General features: G+C 37.5%; 1 protein-coding gene across 1 annotated transcript in view; it reads right to left on the bottom strand.

The window, feature by feature from the left end:
- Nucleotides 1-19,393, bottom strand: part of ECT2L (epithelial cell transforming 2 like) — a 41,992-nt gene that overhangs the window by 11,791 nt on the left and 10,808 nt on the right. Inside the window, exons 6-20 of the mRNA XM_075200666.1 lie at nt 17,914-18,041; nt 15,341-15,479; nt 15,090-15,258; nt 14,021-14,149; nt 11,369-11,461; nt 10,724-10,909; nt 10,358-10,461; nt 9,359-9,469; nt 8,620-8,709; nt 7,993-8,207; nt 6,642-6,789; nt 6,210-6,283; nt 2,775-2,931; nt 2,203-2,268; nt 1,262-1,350 (exon numbers count right to left, since the gene is read on the bottom strand). Coding sequence (XP_075056767.1) covers nt 1,262-1,350; nt 2,203-2,268; nt 2,775-2,931; nt 6,210-6,283; nt 6,642-6,789; nt 7,993-8,207; nt 8,620-8,709; nt 9,359-9,469; nt 10,358-10,461; nt 10,724-10,909; nt 11,369-11,461; nt 14,021-14,149; nt 15,090-15,258; nt 15,341-15,479; nt 17,914-18,041 — 1,898 coding nt within the window. The remainder of the gene's footprint in view (nt 1-1,261; nt 1,351-2,202; nt 2,269-2,774; nt 2,932-6,209; nt 6,284-6,641; nt 6,790-7,992; nt 8,208-8,619; nt 8,710-9,358; nt 9,470-10,357; nt 10,462-10,723; nt 10,910-11,368; nt 11,462-14,020; nt 14,150-15,089; nt 15,259-15,340; nt 15,480-17,913; nt 18,042-19,393) is intronic.

Here is a 19,393-nt window from a genome sequence, read left to right as displayed (position 1 = left end):
TGTGTCTATTTGTTGGTAATTCTATATTTTTTAATGTCGCTCTCATAGTGTTCTCAATTTTTATCTATATATAATCAGTGTTAGTTGTTTCAAAATGATAACTACCGCCACTGTTCAGTAATATGGACCGTTTGTGGTGTCCTATAATTAAAAGATAATAACCTGTTTTATAATTGCTGTTGTAAGGTATTGTGTAGCTTATTCCATATAATGCCAGAATTTATACATGTATTCTATCCAAGCATAAAAATTACAGAATTGTCTGAATTCTAAAGAGAACAAATATTTGCTTGTCTATCAAGTGTATGTGACAAAAACTGCTACTTTGGGGTATGCAGAGGAGCGGAACAATATACACTAGGAAAAAGTGTAGTCAAAAGCTTATTGTGTTAAAAGAAATAATAAATATATATATATATATATATATATATATATATATATATATATATATATATATATATATACACATATACACACACTTAACTACTACATCTCAAGTAACTGTTTAACTCAATAGTCTCCTGGAAGATTCCATTTCCAGAAAAGCTATCTGAGAGCTTCATAAAGACGAACGCTTTGCTAAGCAGTAAGCAGTAATGAGTACAGGAACTAGACAGTTGGTCATTACAAATGATCATATGGACAGATAAATCACCCTTTACACTTCTCCCAATGTAAGGTTTGTGGTTAGAGAATAGCTAAGGAAGCTAATCATTCCGTGTGCCTAGTATCAACAGTTAAACATTGACAATGGAAATCTGTAATGATCTGTGCAGCATTGTAGTTTTTAGGTCCCATTATATCCCTACATGGGAGTAGTAACTGTGGTGACATTTTAGGGAAACGTTGCATGCAATGGCACAAACATTGTTTCCAGCAAAAGATCCAATTACTCAGGATCATCACGTCCCAACAGACACGTGTTCAATCTTAATTTGAGGAACATGGAGGCAATATTTAACATCTCTGGGGTCAGCACAATGAACAGACTGTAATACAACTGCGCCTGTGTGGTCAATTTTGGAAACAAGTCCCTCCCCATCACCAATTAAAGAACTGAAAGCTGTTCTGCTGAAGAATGGAGCATCATTACCCTTACAACTGTTGTGAATGGTGGTCCTACGCTACAAGGATAAACACTTCTTGTTAAAGGTATTTTCACCATATTGAACCAACATATGAGGAATTAGTGGCGCTGCTGATGATGAACATAGAAAAGATTATTCATCATAAGCAACAGATCATTAAAGTGCTACATTACCTTAGAGATGGACTAATGTCTTCATTGGCACAACTGAGTAGAAATACATCTTGTATGTGAATAAGATGTCTATTGGCTTCGATTAGATTCTACAACAAAAAATAGCAGTCATTTCTATACATTCATTTTCACAAGAAACATAGGTTGCTCTGAGTTGGCTCAGAGATCGGCCACCTTATTATTGGAGGGATTAAGTTAGAATGGAATACTAGAAGCATGTGGGATTGCTGACAGTTGGACAAAATGCGATTAAAGGTGACTGAATTAATGTTTACAAAGAAAAATTTTACATCCAGGACTGAGCCGGGGACAAGGCTGCTACCACTGGAGAAAAGACTATTTCACCACCTACATAGAAGGGCTTTTATCTATATGTGTTATTATGGAATTCCTTACCAAGGGGAGTTGGCGATGGTACTGGTGTTAGAAATGTATTGAATGCCTTTTTTCACAAGCAACACTCTCAACAGTTATAGCTAGCAAACTAAACAGTGGGTGATGGATGTAGCTATGGCATATCAGAAGTTAAGTTGGCAGCTGTCTTGCCGGTGGTTATGCTTTGCATTCATCTGAATCAACACAGCTAGAATTTAGATATGTTTGATGGACTTTCAACCTTACTATGCCACTACTTAATGTGTGTGTGCAAAACATGATAAAACCTAATGAGACTGACCTATTCAGTACCTTATTAAGGGACACTCATATTACAACATGCAATCAGTGCATCCCAGATAATTGACTATGTATGAGATCATCTGAATTGCCTATAGAATACATGTTTCCTACTAACATACATTAATGTACCTACATATCATTTACTTTCACAACTTCTTGATGGATTCTCTATAGTTCATAACATTGCGTCTCATCTGGTTCACAGAGCCCATTTCCGATGATTCACAAGGAAAGGAGACATAATAGTAACAACCACTACTTACAGGGCAGCCCTGGATAGATTTCTGTATGTTTGTCAGCTCACTGTCCTTGTCCAAACTAGCCTTCAGCTGGTAAATAATACATGCAAATGTTAACATAGTCATCACAATGGAAGTATATTATATTATCTCTTCTAGAAGACCTGATTAAAATGAATTAAGTTTTAATAAGTAAAACCTAACTAAAATATCAAATAAGCAAAGGTATTCTATAAGTCTCTTGCCCCCGATGGGCCATGTTTAGATGATTTTGTAACCTTATGACCAGACCAATTTTTACAATTTTTGTTTCTCAGTCTACCCAAGAAAAATTCATTTATAAGAATAAATATATTTTTATTTAATAAGCGTTATTTTGAAAAAAACAGGCAAATAAATACTTTTCCATCCTTCTATTGAAGGACAGTATACAAGTGTAGTTGACTCAAACTGTAATGCAGTTAGAGTTTAGGAAGAATGGTTGTCCTAGATGGGTAGATGTACAATTCATGCCTATTATTTTCATATGTTAAAATACAATTTTTAACATTGTCACATTGAGAGTCTATATGAATCTTAAGACGGAAGTGACCAACCTGTCCAATATAATCCTTGTATTGCTTCATTTGTCCTATGGCAGCATTTAAGTCTTTACGATCAGGGTGTTCTGGAGGAGTGTGAAGACGAAGAGCATACAAAAGATTCACATATTCTTCAAAGCGCGTAGAAGGGGCAAGCAGCAACTCCTGTAAGCTAAGTAAAGACAGGAGAAGTAGAAACTAAACGACAATAATGTCTGCTAGATTTATTTATTCTTAGGTAAGATTACTTTATATCGTAAACATAGATATAAGGGCAGTTATTAAGCATATGAAAATACAGTTAAAATGACAATCCCTCAGTTTATTGTACTGATACAGAGTATAATAAGTTTATACAATAAAAAAACATCATCTTTGCTTTATACTCCTAGGGGCATATTCAATTAGCTTTCCGATTCGCGGTAAAGCGCGTTACCGCGAAAAGTGCGCGTTCTTGCGGGTATTACGGTACCGCATTAACGCGGATTTTCGTATGCAACCCTATGGGCTGCGAACGAAAATCCACGTTATTGCGGTAACGTGTATTACATTTCGCGGCTGTTCCAGCGCGTTACCGCGATTTGGAAAGCTAATTGAATATGCCCCCTAATGTGAGAGAGTTTCTTACACTAATTTAATTTTTGTAGGTGAGATGAGAGGATCAAGGATAAGGATCATTTTAGAAGTTGAGCTAGATTTAAGCTTGGGGTAGTTCCAGATTTGTGACTTGGCTAATGTTAGGATTCTGTAGGTATTAGGATTGGGACTAATAAATTAAATGATAATTTATTTATATATTGTTGAGACAGGAAATCTTAGGGTCATCTTCAAACAAGCTACAACACCCTTCAGGTATTTTGTCTTCCTGAGGATGAGATAGATTTTCCTCCAGAATCCCTTCTATCCAGGTTTCCATGAAGTCTAGTTATGGTCCAAGCTGAGTGGTGAGACATAATATGTACAATGGCAGAATTGTGTTGCATAATGTACAAAAACGTATTGGCTACTTCTTACAGTTTGTCAAGAAAATAATTTGACCCTTTTTATGTAATAGCTCCACAATGTTAATTGTAAAAAAAACTGTAATCGTAAAGCAAACCAACATTCTACATAGGTCAGAAATAGGAACTGGATTCTTTGTCACTTAAAATTTGTAGACTAATACTTTGAAGTAACAATGGCTAAGCGGTGGGCTGTACCTACTCTACAGATGCCACATGCTTTTTTTGACCCTCGAGTTTGTAATATTTAGTATATGTTGTCACTAGTTCTCTTGCCTACGCTGCAACTACAGTCCCAACATCCACCTTTCAGCTTTCAAAATGATTCCACACTCCCTCTCACACGTGCAACCCCAGCAAGACTCCCCTTGAATCTCAGGAGGCCAGCACTTCATATCTCTTCTTCATAAAGGCCACTATAGCAACGGTTTCTAGACCCGCCATTAGCACAGGCAGAAATGTACAATATAAGTAAGTATAACACAGCCTCACTTCTGTCATTGGTTTCCAGTCTATACAACCCTCCCCCTGAGGGAGGGTTCTCAGCCTTACCAACCCAATAACTACAGTGTATATAATAACTATTTACCGGGGGAAGGGGGGTCTTTGGTGTACTGACGCCAATTTCCCATTGCAAACTGGGAGCTTTTTTGTTTTTGTTAATCTATTTTTTTACAACACTGTCCAGCTGCTGCATGGTCACAGGTTAGTAGACGGCTCTCTTGTTTACAAGGCTTCCATAGCAACAATCCTTTCTCAATGTTGAATACAGCAGACATTACATTTGTTACAAATCACTATCACAAGGTGAACAGTTGTTTAGTAAACTACCCAGGCAAATGAGCAGAAGGATGCCACATCAGGTATAAACTGCACTTTACTAAGATAATACATTAATGCAAACATTAGTAGTAGAATGTATTTAGTTCACAGAATTAGAAATAACTATATGTACTATCCTCTCAATACAGGTACAGTATGAACTCTCACACTTTCTTTAGCATTACTAGTTGTATAGAGTATCTCTAAATACTGAAATTCTTTGTTCTCTTTGTTGTAGGAAAGATAATCATCCTGGACTGTGGGAAGAAACCAGAGCATTTGGAAGAAACACACTCAAACGTGGGGAGAAAATACAAGATCCACACAGATTCTGTACTGATCGGAATAAAACCCATGGCCATTGGGATTATTCGTTGAACAGCTGTGATAAGGATCAAGATCTGATTGTTACATTGTGTCCACTGCTGATTAATGACTATTTCTTAGTCATTTGTGGATTCCAATGTATTTTATTTTTGTATTTTGTATTATACAGTCAAGTGACTAATATCCTGTTTCCTGTAGTGCCAATTTATTATGGTCATGTTCTCCATGTGTTGTTGCTTTTTAATGTATATGTGTATGACTGAGAATGTGACAATATTGTCAACTGAATTGAGAGGTCTATTTATCAATATTGGACAATATGGAATATTGTCCATCACCCAAATTTCCATTAAAAGCTTGCCGGGGAAACTGAGCAATGCTCAGCTCCTTGGCAATACTGGTTGGCAGTGGTAAGAGGACTTGCCAGCCAGTATTAGGACCATCTGTGCATTCTTGTACTGCCCCTGTCCATGGTAAATATGGTTCCTAAGGGGAACAGGGGCGGGCAGACAGGCTGGTTGCCATATTTTAGCCCGAGACACAGCTCAGCAGCCTATAAGGAGCATTTTAAAGGAATAAAAATATGGATAGGCCAGTGACCCAAGGTAGCCCACTATGGGACCGACCCAGGGGGCAGCTGCCCCCTGTCCCCCAGCCCAGCCTGCCACTGATGGGGAATCTTCACTGGGGCTTTGCTAAATAGTTCAAAATCCTGTGAAAACTATCTAAGACTTTTCTCCCTATAATAAATAGATCCCTCAATCCTTTTGTTGGTTTTTAGCATATACCTATGGACTATTTTAATAATTTATAGTGTACACTTGTCTGTATATTGCTCTATCTATCCATAAATATACCTTTTGTAACTAAATATGATTGCTTCTTCAGTCCAAACGGATCACTTGTGTTGTTTTTTTTTTATATATATATTTGTGACTATAGCATGCATAGCTTGATCTTCCCATTAATTGTACACCTTTATGCGAAGTGGTGAGTTCATCTATATATTGATCTAAATATTTTTATATATTTGAGTGCGGACTGTAGATCTGAAATGTGCTGTAAAGCACAGGAATATAGAATTAGAAATGACTTCTATATGTATATATGCAGGTTTGATGAGCCTTGGAAAAAGAGCTATTTAAGATTTAAATAATAATGTGTGCTTCTGCTTAAAAAAATTAAAAATATTAAATTTGAATTGAAAACATATATAAAAAGATATACCCATTAATTTCATATAGTTCTAAAGTGTAGAAATGCTGTTATGGTATAAAACATAAGAACATTGTATACTTACCTCATCATTTTAGTTAAAACAGTTTCATCATGCCTTTTTAGGAAGGCACGAAAAATTGGCATTGCTTCCCGACACTAAAAAGAAAACAAATAGCTTTATATGCATTTAGTGATTGTGTTTCACATCATACATGTCTAAGTTTCAATCAATGAACTGCATAAACAATCCAGCCGACTGTGAGGATGGGGTAAATTGTCTTCAAGGTTTATCAAACATTTAACATTTCTCTACACATGCCGCCCCAGCCCTTTCAAGCAGTACTCAATAAGGCAGTGATTGGATTGTGATGATATAAAACACATCTACCTTGATCTCTAAAGTACAATGCTCTGCACAGTGACACATCAAAATATAGGGCTGCTTGTGGTGTATATAGTCTATAGATGTTTGACTGAACACAATGAATATTAACCGCATCATTGTTGAATATACCTTATCAATAGTTTTTAGAATCACTGTGTAGTTGTTAAAAAAATTGTTGTATGTTTTCAGCTGTGATGCAAACTTCATAAAAACATCCCCCAAGCACTGCGCCGGTCCCCATTCCTGCAGCCTTTCTGACAACTCCGTTAACAGCTGCCTGAAGAAAACAAAATCATGTAATATGACCTAAAGACATATTAGACTTATTTTTATTTGTTCCTTTATTATGATGGTAGATTATACAACAATTTTCTCTATAACTATGGGCTGCCATGTTATTTTGAGTTTAAATGTGTACCAATCATCATGTGCATAGAACATGTTAACTAAGACATAGAAACTCTTATATTTACAACTTAATACATACTCTTGTTAGTCACAACTAGTTTAGAACTTATCTGTGGACCCCAGGAACTAATGCAGGGTTTGAGCCAGGCCATAAAATCACCTTGCAAGCAAACTGTTTGATCTTCATAGATCACAGCAGTGCAAAATATGGTTTCTGCTGTGTAGAACTAGGAGAGCACCTACAGCAGCGGTGGCCAACATGTGGCTCTTTGAGTTTTGAAATGTGGCTCCTGGCCAGGAGCATCAACAAAGTATAGTTGTCCAGGTACCAGCAGGGGTAGATTGGAAAATATTCAGCTGCTAGACTGACCGAGAGGAGTCGCGTCTTGTGACCTGCTCTGAATAATGCAGAGAGGCCACAGTGTCACAGACAATCCAATCAGGGAAGGAGGAGGACAGAGTGCAATGTGCTCTTCCTCCGTCCTCTGTGCAGGCAAGTAAGGGGCAAGTGAGATCTGATGGCATGTGAAGAGACTGAGGGGCATGTAAGGAGATAGGATATAATGTGTATAGGTCTGTAGGCATGTGTGAGGGGGGGGGGGGTGTGATTGGCATGCATGGAGTATATGGGAAGGTCTGATAGTACGTATGGGGGATTTGAGTATATATGATGGCATGTGTGGAGGTTGATGGGTATTTAAGGGGCATGTATGGATGTCTGATGGCATTTAAGGGGTATGTGGTGATATCTAGTGGCACGTGATTATTCTGAACATTTTGGCAACGTGGCATTGTGCTTTTAGCTTAGTAAGTTATTGTAAATTATGTTATATTTTCAATGTATGTATGCACATGTTTGCAGTACCTATAGATTTTTTTTCTTGGCTCTTGTTCTCTGACTGGTTGGCCACCCCTGATCTACAGTATTTCAGTATTAAGTATTAGCTTGCTGTCTAGGCTAGCATGATCGGCAATGTAAAGATAAGCAGATTGGTTAAGATTCATTCTATGCATAGACTCTGGATTTAACAAAATATCTAAAGCTTCAACAGACAATAAACAATACACATACTTGTTGACCTGTAAAATACTGAGAATATCAGAGAAGATGATCTGCACGTTAGCGATGCTTAGGATGGCACGGTTTGATGACAGTGCAGATTTCAGTGGGGCAGCATACACATCTCTGACAATCTCTAGGACTTGCACATATTGTCTCTCACTCCTCAGGATTTCTCGAATACACCTTGAACGCTTGTCTCCTACATCAGCCATTAATTTATTATCCTGTTATTCACAAGAAATATATTTGTTTTGTGATTATTTGTCCTTTTTCACTACAATAAAGATTTAGATTGAGTTCACCAAGTTCTACACTTATGCCCAACTATCTACCTAAAGATTTATTTAAAAAAAAATGAAGCTGTCAGTTTGGGACTGACATAAACACTGTTCCCTTAATTAATTCCCTTGTAAAATGGGCTTACATAATTGGATCTTGCTAGAGAAAATCAATTATATTTCTAGGTAATTTTCACATCATTTTAGGGCTGTGGTTGTTTTTAAATACACATATGTTTTTTTTTTTAAACAACACACAAAATAAATACATACATAAACTAGGGCATTAAGGGTTAACAATCTAACCCTAAACCCCCCATCCCTTAAACATAATCTACAGGGCTGTGCTTGAGCTTACCAGCAGAGTGAGCTGCTGGAACCTGGATTCAGAATGACTTTGTGAGAGAATGGCTTTATCAGATGTGGTGTCACCATTATTCCCATCCTCCTGCTGAAATATAAACCACAAAGCTATTAAAGGCTTTCCACCCTCCATGCAACTTTAATTTATTGGTTCATACATACTCTCCTGAAAGTTTTCCTAAATAAATTGATTTATGTGTCTTGCTTCCTTTTGTGACGCTCATCAAGATATTATATCTTTTAGACAAAGTTGTTTACATTGATTGCTCTGAAGGCTTAAGCCATGGAGTTAGTAAAAGTTGCAAAAGTGCTGGTGCAAGCAAATAAATGACACATTTGCAAAGGAAGAAAGCCCCTTTAAGCTTGTAATGAAGATATTAAAAAAAAATCATTAAATATCTTTTCAGCCTGATAGGTTAAGCAACTATGTACAATAAATAAAATGCAAATATTACAATAATGTATTAACCATACACAAAATGCTCTTTTTATGAATTTAGGGTAAGAAAACAATATTCAACTAAGTCTGCTGTAAAAATAGAACTCTGAATTGTCCCTCTTTTTGGTTCAAATCCCGATGTCCCTCTTTAATTTCAAATTGTCCCTATAAAGGTTCTGATTTAAAGATCTATATGTAACAAGATCATACGTGTGCAAGCTCATACAAAACTTTACTGTGAATATTTGTCCTTTTCACACATTGGGAGGTATGTTGTGTAAGGTTCCTGTCTCACCTTCAAGAATGCAGATAGCGTGTCATCTGTATTTCCTTCTGACAAGAAGAGTTCTTTATTCTTGCTACATTTTTTTAAAAGAAAAACAGCAAGGAACTCCAGTGGATGATCCTACAAACACAAAAATGATAGTCAGCCATAGATAGCCTGCATTATATGAACGGGAACTGATTAACAATGAAAAACTATGGATCATTGTAATAAACAGAAAAAACATTTTTGATGGTGGAGAGGATTGGGAACGATGTCAGCCTTGATTGTTATATTTTATGTGTCAATCATACAGTGTTATTATTCTCATTGTCATCTGTTTTTTATGTTACCAGCATATTTGCCAGGCTGTGTAATAGTAAATGGTTATTGAATTTCATAGTAAAATCTACTTACAACCAATATGCAGCAAACCATAGACTGAAGAGCAAATTACTGGTTATTAAATGTTTTGATGATAACATTTAATCAGGTTTGTGTAAAACTAATGAAACATCCTTTTGCAGAGTACATTTCAGTGAGTGCATATGGGTGGTTTTAATATGCCTGTGCTGCATTCCATTTGTCAGAGGGCAGACGTAGGGAGATGAGTGGGTGAGATTGGTGCACTGTGCATAACTGATACCATGTACACCGGGTATATGAGCATTTTCACAGTAGGATGCGGGAAAAAGGAACATGTGACCTTTCCCATCACTTCAATGTGTGCCCAGCATTCTGTCTGTATCTCTGGGCGACTCTTTTCTCGATGAACCAAAGAACCAGATTGTGCATGTAGCCTTTACTTTTCGGACAACTACTGCTTAAAACCCAAAAATATAGAAAGAATCAGCTGTGGATGAGTTGGCATAAATATATATGTTATATTCCTAATATAGGCAGAACATTGGGGTAACAGGGTCTTTCTGGCTTTATATGGTCACAGAACTCATTTATACCTTATAATAGCTGTACAATTTATACTAAAGGTATGTCAACAAAATTGCGTAGAATACTTCAATTACTTACATTTTTCTCCTTAGAAAGTTCCACCAGAGCCTCAGTTAAAGCCTCAGCAATCTCCTGATTGGTCTGCACCTTTACCATGGGCATCGTGTCAAACATGAATTGCCCTGTACATAGAGAACATTAAAAATCTGCTTGCTATAAATTAATTTATTGTAATAGGATCAGTTTAGCAAATGACCATTTACGTTTCAACATGATAATAACTTCATTGCTTAAAAAAAAGTAAATATTAATTTATTTATTTTTTAAATGAGACTTGTTATTATATTCTATATTTCATTATTCTGTTTCAATGATCAATATAATTTGAGCAATCTGAAAATAAACATAGGTATCTACAGCCTGTATTCATATATGTCAAATTACCTATTATCCTCCCAGAAATATTCTTCTGGAGATCACCCACATACAGTTTCATCTGCTTTCGGATGGTGTGCAGGGCATCCTCCATCACACTGGCCAGTCTACACCAAACCTGCAGTTTCACTTCAGTGAAGTATAGAAACGGAGGGGATTCTCTCCGTTCGGGTCCAAACCGCCATTCACTGAGAACTGATGATAAGCACATTAATAATAATGAAAATATAGAAATATTAGGGCTAATGCAATTCTCAGCGATGTGCCTCCAGAACGGTTGCAGGGTGAGTCCATGGTGATGCACCATTGTAGATTTTGCCTCGCACCCCATAGAGGTGTGCAGAAAAATCTGGGATGTTGAGAGTATCGTAATACACAGAAATGCATGCAGCCGAACATCATGGTGATGTTTGGCGGCACATCGCATTGCATTTTATTCCCCCCACTGAATGTTGATAGCACGTAAAAGCCAAGTGGCAAATTGAATTTCCTCATGTCACTTAATGATTTATTTTCATGATGTGCTTTTATCTAAACTACACTACATTACTTTATGTTAATGTTTACATTCAAAGATTTGAGTATATCAATGTTTTTAAGGTGAAAAAATTACAATATGATCTAAAACCATAACACGCCCCCACCGAAACTTACTATGTTGGTAGGACCCTGAGGTTATTCCAGTTGGTGAACAGAAGATGGCGCCCACTAGCTGAGTCAGATTGTCAAGGATTTCCATTCCAGACTCTGCAATGTGAGATACAAAGAATGAGAGAAGGCTGCATTCTCAGCACATGCAGGGGTAAATGTATCAAGCTGAGAGTTTGAAAAATGGAGATGTTGCCTATAGCAACCAATCATTCTGTAGAATGTACTAAATAAATGATAGCTAGAATCCGATTGTTTTTTTAAACCCGCCGGAAAACTCTCAGCTTGATACATTATTTACCCCCTAATGTCCTCTGATGAAGTACACTACATTGGATAATAGCTCCCATAACATTCTAGAAAGGTTATTAAGGTGCAAGTTTATTGGAGGGAGCCATTTGTGAGCTAAACAAGTCAATGGCATAATGATAAGCTCCAATATCATTAATACTCCAATTAATAGATAAATCTAGACATTTACTTGTAGAACATTTATCTAATCTTGTCATCTATTGTCTATGAACAGACTCATCTAGATTAACATTTGGAAACACAACATCTGTACATTGGACATTTAGGCTAATTTGATGAACTTTACCACCTGGCCCCTGATTGGCCTCTTTCCATGCAATCAGATTTAAGCCTAGAACTCCACAATTTATCATTTCAATCCCCACTGGTCTGATACCTGTTTATTTACCAACATTAGATGTAGTGCTAAGGATTTCCTTCCTATTGTAACTTCTAAGAGTCAGGACACCTCAATACCTTAGCAGCTCCCATCCCCATATAATTTAAGGTTAACTGATGGGGACAGTGAGTGCAGAGTATATATTTTATTATACTTATTTTTGGATCACACCCTATGTGTACCACACACCATCTTAGTTTTACACCAGTGCACCTTGGTGGTCCAAACAACAGAAATGTTTGGCTCCTACTATAACAGGGAGCCCATAAGCATGCGATCCTCTTACCGTAGTGAAACCCAACCCATGCTGATCATCAAATTAACAACTATGTCATAAAAGTGGTTCCAGTATAATACACAGACCACTGTCCATTATACCTACTAAAGACAATCAATAACACTCCCCAACATCCTCATTCAGCCCTTTATTAAATATATATAAAAAAAAAATAATCTTCTTCCATGATGTGTGGCTCAAATGAGGAAAAAGAAACAATTAAAATAATTATAGCCAACATTTTCCCATACTGGCCGTGATTGGCTGCCCAGAACTTTTCTTCTCCTGTTTTTTTATGGGGATTTTTGGGGTTATTGTTGGTTTTTCTCACCATTTGTTATTCAATAACAGTTTATTTTAACAATATATAATATGTGTTTTTTTAACTAATCTGTTTACATTTGATAGGCATGGATCTTAGGGACCCCTGTCCATTATACTGGGACCACTAGGGTGGCAAAGTTACAGCTCCAGGGGATCCAATCTTATTAATTTCTCCACCCCAAAGCCTAGGTGGGTTGTAATAACCCTCAGTGCTATCTTGTGCAGTGTTAGTAGTTTCTGGGAGAGGGGTGACAAATTGTTTTTTTGTGGTCATTCCTCCACAGAAGCACTAGCCCTGAGCTATCTGCACTATGGCAGGAGGTCCCATGCTAATGGTCTCCTTCTTATAGTGTAAACTAGTCCAGGCTGTCTAATGTTGGAGCTAGTTAAGGACTTGGGACATTCGAGCCATTTCTAATTAATCATGTATTTTTTATTTTAAACTTTCTTATGAGAAATATAGGGCAAGACCCAATCTCTGCCAGCTCTGAGCAGAATTGACTTTTGCAGGATGAGTGATTTCTTCATCTCTTTATTTTATTAGAATAATCTGGCTCTGCAAAATGAAATCACATTTCTGCTCTGTTGCTGAAAATGAGGGTCACCGGTGCAGGGCCGTCTTAACTGCACTTTAGGCCCCTTGGGAAAGCAGTGCACTGGGGCCCTAACTGCACAACCACTCATAGGAATAAACATGTAAATTATCGCTGAAAATAAGCTTATATATATTGGTACTGCCAAAAAAATCAGTGTTCTTGTCATAAGGGGAGACAACTAACAATGACTTAAAATTATTAGAAGAACTTTATTATAGCTTTACAGCTTCAAAAAATTATGTGTGTTGATTTTGTCTTGCTAATGTACAATTACTAAGTGTACGTTGTTTTCGTCAAGGTCATGATATGCATTCGCAACAGCAAGATCGCATGTACAGATAACAGTTGATACTGAGGTGATTAGTCCACCTAAATGTTTTAATAAAGAGGGTTGAAGGTTCTGAATAAATCACCCAGAAAAATGTACTGAAAAGTTGGCAAGCCTATGGGGCCCCCAGGCAACTGCCCAGCGTGCCCATGCGTTAAGACAGCTCTGCACTGGTGCGCCTACTCCATACTTCAGTAGGAACCCCTACACTCTGCCCAGCCCCCAGCTGTCTGTGCTGCTCCTCCACAAATGCAAAGTTGGCATTTTGTGCGTTATAAAATGACATCCTAAGAGTCTGTTTGGGTTTGTCAATAAAAATAGAAGTTGTAGATTACTTTAATGCTCTTTCTGCATACATTCATACCTATGTATACATTGTATGGTATAAAGTGTTTATAGAAACCACCATATAATAAAATAACTTCTATAGGAGTTGCCTTACCTGATGCTGCCAGGGGCACAAATAGGTCAATATGCCCACCATCTTTCTCCGGAACTACACAGCTCCCCAGCTTTTCCCAAAACTCTCGAATATCAGGACTTAGTACATTCTGAGCATTGATTTTGAATCCTGCATATATTTCAACAAAAATAAACAAATCTGTCAGTGCACATTCGCTGTTTGTATCTTTTATACAAGCCTCAATTTATCTATTTATACAATTAGTCTGTAATGTAGTTCTAATAAATCAATTTCATGTTGAAATTAAGATATGTTTAAAGGTTTTCGCCACAATCCCAGGATAATGTCTGATTTTTGTCAACTGTGACAATTGGGATATGGAAAATTTTGATGATAGGGGTGCTATTTGGGTTTGGGTGGTGGCACATAACGGAGTAGCTGTGGCTTTGATCCAGACACATGCCTTCTTCTTCCCAGAAACACACCCACTCCTCCGTCAAACATCCCACACCTGGGAAATACAGACATTGAGCTTTAAACTAGGGCTGTATGTTTTTCTAATCATTTCATACGTTAACATGGATGTATTACACACACACACGTGGCTTGCTACAGTTGTGGCCAATGAGATTTACACCTAAACCAGTTAAACGCTAATAATCAGAACTATGAGGTTAATCTACATGGCCCAATTAACCCACGTTTTCCTAGGCCATAGTTATTAACTGTCTCAGATTGTTACTGGATCTCTTAATATATGAGTCTGTTACAGAGAATGACAAAATCTAATTCCTGATTGTTTGCATTGTTCCTTTTGCGACTAATCAAGAAAATCAAAGGGCTATATAAAGACAACATTTCCTTGCTCTCTTCAGCTACATGCCTGATCAAAGGTGACATTTTGTGAATGCTCCTGGCTACTTTCTGTATGACAATTAGTATTGACCCAGATTTGCTTCTAACCACTTTGTCTTACTTGTGTCCTGGCTTGTTGCTTTTTAATCTGTTCCACATGGTGTTCATGGATCACAAGTCTACCTGACCGCCCCCCCTCCCCCTCCCCCTCCCCCTAGCCCCAGCCTCATGGAATTCCAGCACCAGTCCTTACCCTGCAGTAAGTGTATCTCCTGAGAATCCCCATCTGTCACAAGCCCAATGCTCTGTGCTGTACGTCCATCCAGTGCTTTCTCCACGTAGATGAGCAGACTTTCAGGTGTCATCCCGCTGAAGTCATAAACAACAGGAATCACACTGGGTTTCACACTCTCAAGAACGACCTGCAGAAACAAGTAGGGATGAGTTTACTCACATTTACATTGAACCTTCACATTCACAATAGTTAAATATAAAATAAAGAACCTCATATGCCGGTATATGGGACGATATCAGAACCAGGTGGACCTGGGTGGAAGTGAAGGGCTGTGTATATTTACAGCGGAGGCTGCTGCACTGTCTGGTGGATAATGCTGGATGGGTGTTAAATCCAGCAACATTCTGCCTGAAGATATCAACAGGAGAAAGATTTTAGTATACAAATCGTGCAACAGATCTCAGGATGGGCGAAGAGTTAGTACAAGATTTCTCCTAACTATTATAAGCCTTCATACTTCATGAGACTAGATTGGTAATAGTAATAAAGCATGTATATTAAAAGCCACATGCAAATGTAATCTAGACTGAAGACTACATTTGACTACTTTCCATGAGGCTTTTAATATCTTCATGTCTTTACTGGTATACATTTATATTATCGCAAATTAGGCACCACACTATTCTACTATTTTGTTCATATAAATGTACATCAACTGTTGACATAAACGATATCAGGTCGAGCTAAGCTAAGGTGCTCCAGGTATTGTGAAACTACAAGTCCCAGCATGCCCTGGCAGCTATTGGCTGGCTATCTACTTGCCAAGCATGTTGGGGCTGGTAGTTTCACAACACCTGGAGAGCCACAGATTACGTTCCAAATTTATATTTCACAAAGCCACAAACTTTCAAAGGCTAAAAGTATGCGAACATTCTTCTAGACAGACATTTTGTTTACAAAAGAAGTTAAGTGTTAGTTTGTATTTTTGCAAATTTAAATAAATGAGTTTACTTGAATTAGCATTTAACATGGTGATATGCTGAAGTTATTACTCACGCCAAATTTATATACAGTATAGTAGATGCAGTTGGGGAATAAACTTACTATTGCTCTTGAGCAGTGCTCCACATATACTTTATCATTTCATGATAATGATCGCCATGGAATTAAGTAAAAGTTAAATAAATAAGGTCTAAAAGGCCCCTCCCTAAAAATGTATACACTAAGGATTTTTAGGAGTACAATACATTGAAATTCAAAGGATTTTGGCAAGTATTTATTTCTTATAAATGATTGATATATTTGTTGTTCGCGTGTTTATTTACTATTAGTTAAGTCTGTAGAAAAACATGTATCACCAGGCCCTGTCAAACTGTAAAAAGGGCAACATATTTCCTTAAGTATTAGTAATGCCCTCCTCCTCTCTTAGTGTCTGGGAAGCATATAAATGTGTTGTGCACTAGTTTTAAGAATAGAAATGTTGCAAATCTTAGGCTGAGTACACAGCACAGGGTTTTCAGCCAATCATATGCTAAACGATCGTTTGGCTGATATGGCATTAGTGTGCACGCTCCAACGATGAACAATTATCGTATCCAAAGCACATTATATCATTTCATTTGATTTTTAAACCGAACTAAAAATCTCATTCAACGATGGAACAATGTCGTTCCATTTCTGCAGTGTCCATAGATCTATATGGAGTGTGCAGAGTCACAATCTTTTCAGCCGATGGTTATGACAGATGAAGAGCACAGATTTGAAGGTAAATCTTGTAAAATGTGTTTAGTGTGTACACAGGAATCGGCATGCTGATCGGGACTTTTTTGTTTCCAGTCGGTGAAATCGTTAACAATATCGCATCAGGAAAACATTTCTGTAGTGTTTACCCAGCCTTATGTGTTAAATCCACTGCTTATTTAATCACTTTCACTAGCTACCAATGTTAAAAAAAGCTTCAACAGAGTTCATTGACTTTTTATTTTTACCATGCAGTTAGGTATTAGATCAACATATATGTAGAAAGTACTGGTCCTTAGTCATAATCCCACTAACAAAATTAAAATGAATGGTAACACCTTGCCGTGGCCATGAGGGATAAAAGCTACACAGAAAGAAGACTTAGGTACTAAGATCTAGAAAACAACCATCTTCTCTGATGATCTCTAATGTCCCTATCAAATCTGGAAAATGAACCATTCCAGTTGTAGATTATATTTTGTTACCCTTAAGTCATTATTTACAAAAGTTTATGATTAGAAAAAGGAGTGAGGGGCTCCATTGTCATTTAATATCTAAATACAAACCACAAGTTTGAGTACATACATAATCACTAAAATAAACGAGATACATTACAAAATCTTTTTAATTACTGGATAATTAAACATGATAAAAGTGTTTGTGTGTCTAAATATTTATTAATTGTTACAGAAACTGTTCTTAGAATAGAGAAATCACAGTGAAAATGACTGGAGACAGGAAGGTGGTATTAATCTGTACTCCATCTGTGGTGCGTTGCCTGCAAAGCATTCAGCAGATCATGAGCCTTTCATCTCTACTTCAATCAGTGTTAAATCAGTGGGCAGAGGCCCCTTGACGCACTGCAGGGTAAGGTAACGGTATTGGAAAATAAGGCACTTGACATGCATTATGGGGGAAATATTTCCTTTCTTAAAGTCTATTGAAAGAAACAGTAAGTTATCTGCCTTCACTTTTAAATAGCTAATAACAAAGAATAATATATCAACAGAAAGCCAGTCTAGGGTGTGCCTAGTGATTCTGCTGAGTGAGGGAGAGGAAGTACAATGTAAATAGTTAACATTTTACAGCCATATATTTCTACCTTTTTGGCATGGAGTGTATGGGTTTTTGAAGAAGCTCCTTTTCCAGAGCCAATGTGAAGTTGGGTGTGTGGTTATCTTCCTCTATCAGCCGGCTTGTCAGAGTCTTATCTGAGCCTCTGTCTTGTCCCTGAAAAAAATTCATACATATATATCACTGACGAAAGTGATGTCCACCAAAAGAATCAGGAAACAGTGTATGTTATCTGTATGTATATTCAAGACATCTATGCAGAACTCCTTAGGCGTGCGTCTGGTGGAGAATTTAGTTTGTGAGCCCCAAACCAGTTCAGTGATTGATGTGAATGAGTAAAACATTCTCTGTAAAGCTCTGCGTAATATTATTATTATTACCATTTATTTTATATAGCGTCACTAATTCCACAGCGTTGTACAGAGAACTCACTCACATCAGTCCCTGCCTCTTTGGGGCTTACAGTCTAAATCCCCTTACTCAGACACAGAAAGACAGACACACACATACACTGACAGACAGACTATGGTCAATTTGCTAGCAGCCAATTAACCTACTAGTATGTTTTTGGAGTCTGGGAGGAAACCGGAGCACCCGGAGGAAACCCACGCAAACACAGGGAGAACATACAAACTCCTCACAGATAAGGCCATGGTAGGGAATTGAACTCATGACCCCATAGTCATAGTGACATTATACTTTCCAAGTGTTCCGATTTAGGAGGGTCAGTCCTGATTTGATTGCTCTCCCACTTTTCAGTACTTTTTTCTCTAGTCGGTGACAGTTGACCAAATTGACCAAATGAGAGCTACCCATTTAATGCCGTAACAGCATTGGGTGTGCATGCGTTGAACAGGTGTTTTTAAGAGAGGAGAACATGTCTGGGGGCATTTTGGTGCTTTGGAAGCGCTGGCATACCCCCGGGTAGACATGGCACACACCCAACGGCATGTGACCACACTCCTTATAGAAAGACCACGTTCATTTCTTGTGCCTCTATCACCACTTCACACTGTCACACACACTCTATTCCAAATCCTCCATCCTTAATGTTACAAGGTATGGAGACACACAGCGATGCAGGGAAAGCTTGGTGAATTATCTATGACCGATCTGTCTACAGTCTACTTACAGCTGAAGCATTCTGAAGTACTTCTCATGTGACAAGGACACTGCAGCTTCTAAAATGCTCATATATCCATATCCTTCATTACTACTGTAACTCAATATAAGTTTTATTGAGGGAAAAAAAGCTAGACCAAAATGCAGTAGTATAAACTATTAGCACAGTATATCAGAAATCATGTTTCCTTAAAAATATTAAGATATCCAGGCCAGTATTTAGATCATGTGCTGCCTTCATCATTTGAGAGAGAATGCATTCTTGTTGTCAGAAGACAAGGAAATCTTGCAGAAGGAAAATGTATGGCAATACAGCACACTATAGAATCATCAGCTCAGGACATCAATTACAATCAGATTCATTGGTTATCAAGGTTAAACTAAAC

The sequence above is a fragment of the Mixophyes fleayi genome, chromosome 3 (genome assembly GCF_038048845.1).
Source record: "Mixophyes fleayi isolate aMixFle1 chromosome 3, aMixFle1.hap1, whole genome shotgun sequence".
Lineage (NCBI taxonomy): Eukaryota > Metazoa > Chordata > Amphibia > Anura > Limnodynastidae > Mixophyes > Mixophyes fleayi.
This window is presented reverse-complemented; position numbering and strand designations above follow the sequence as displayed.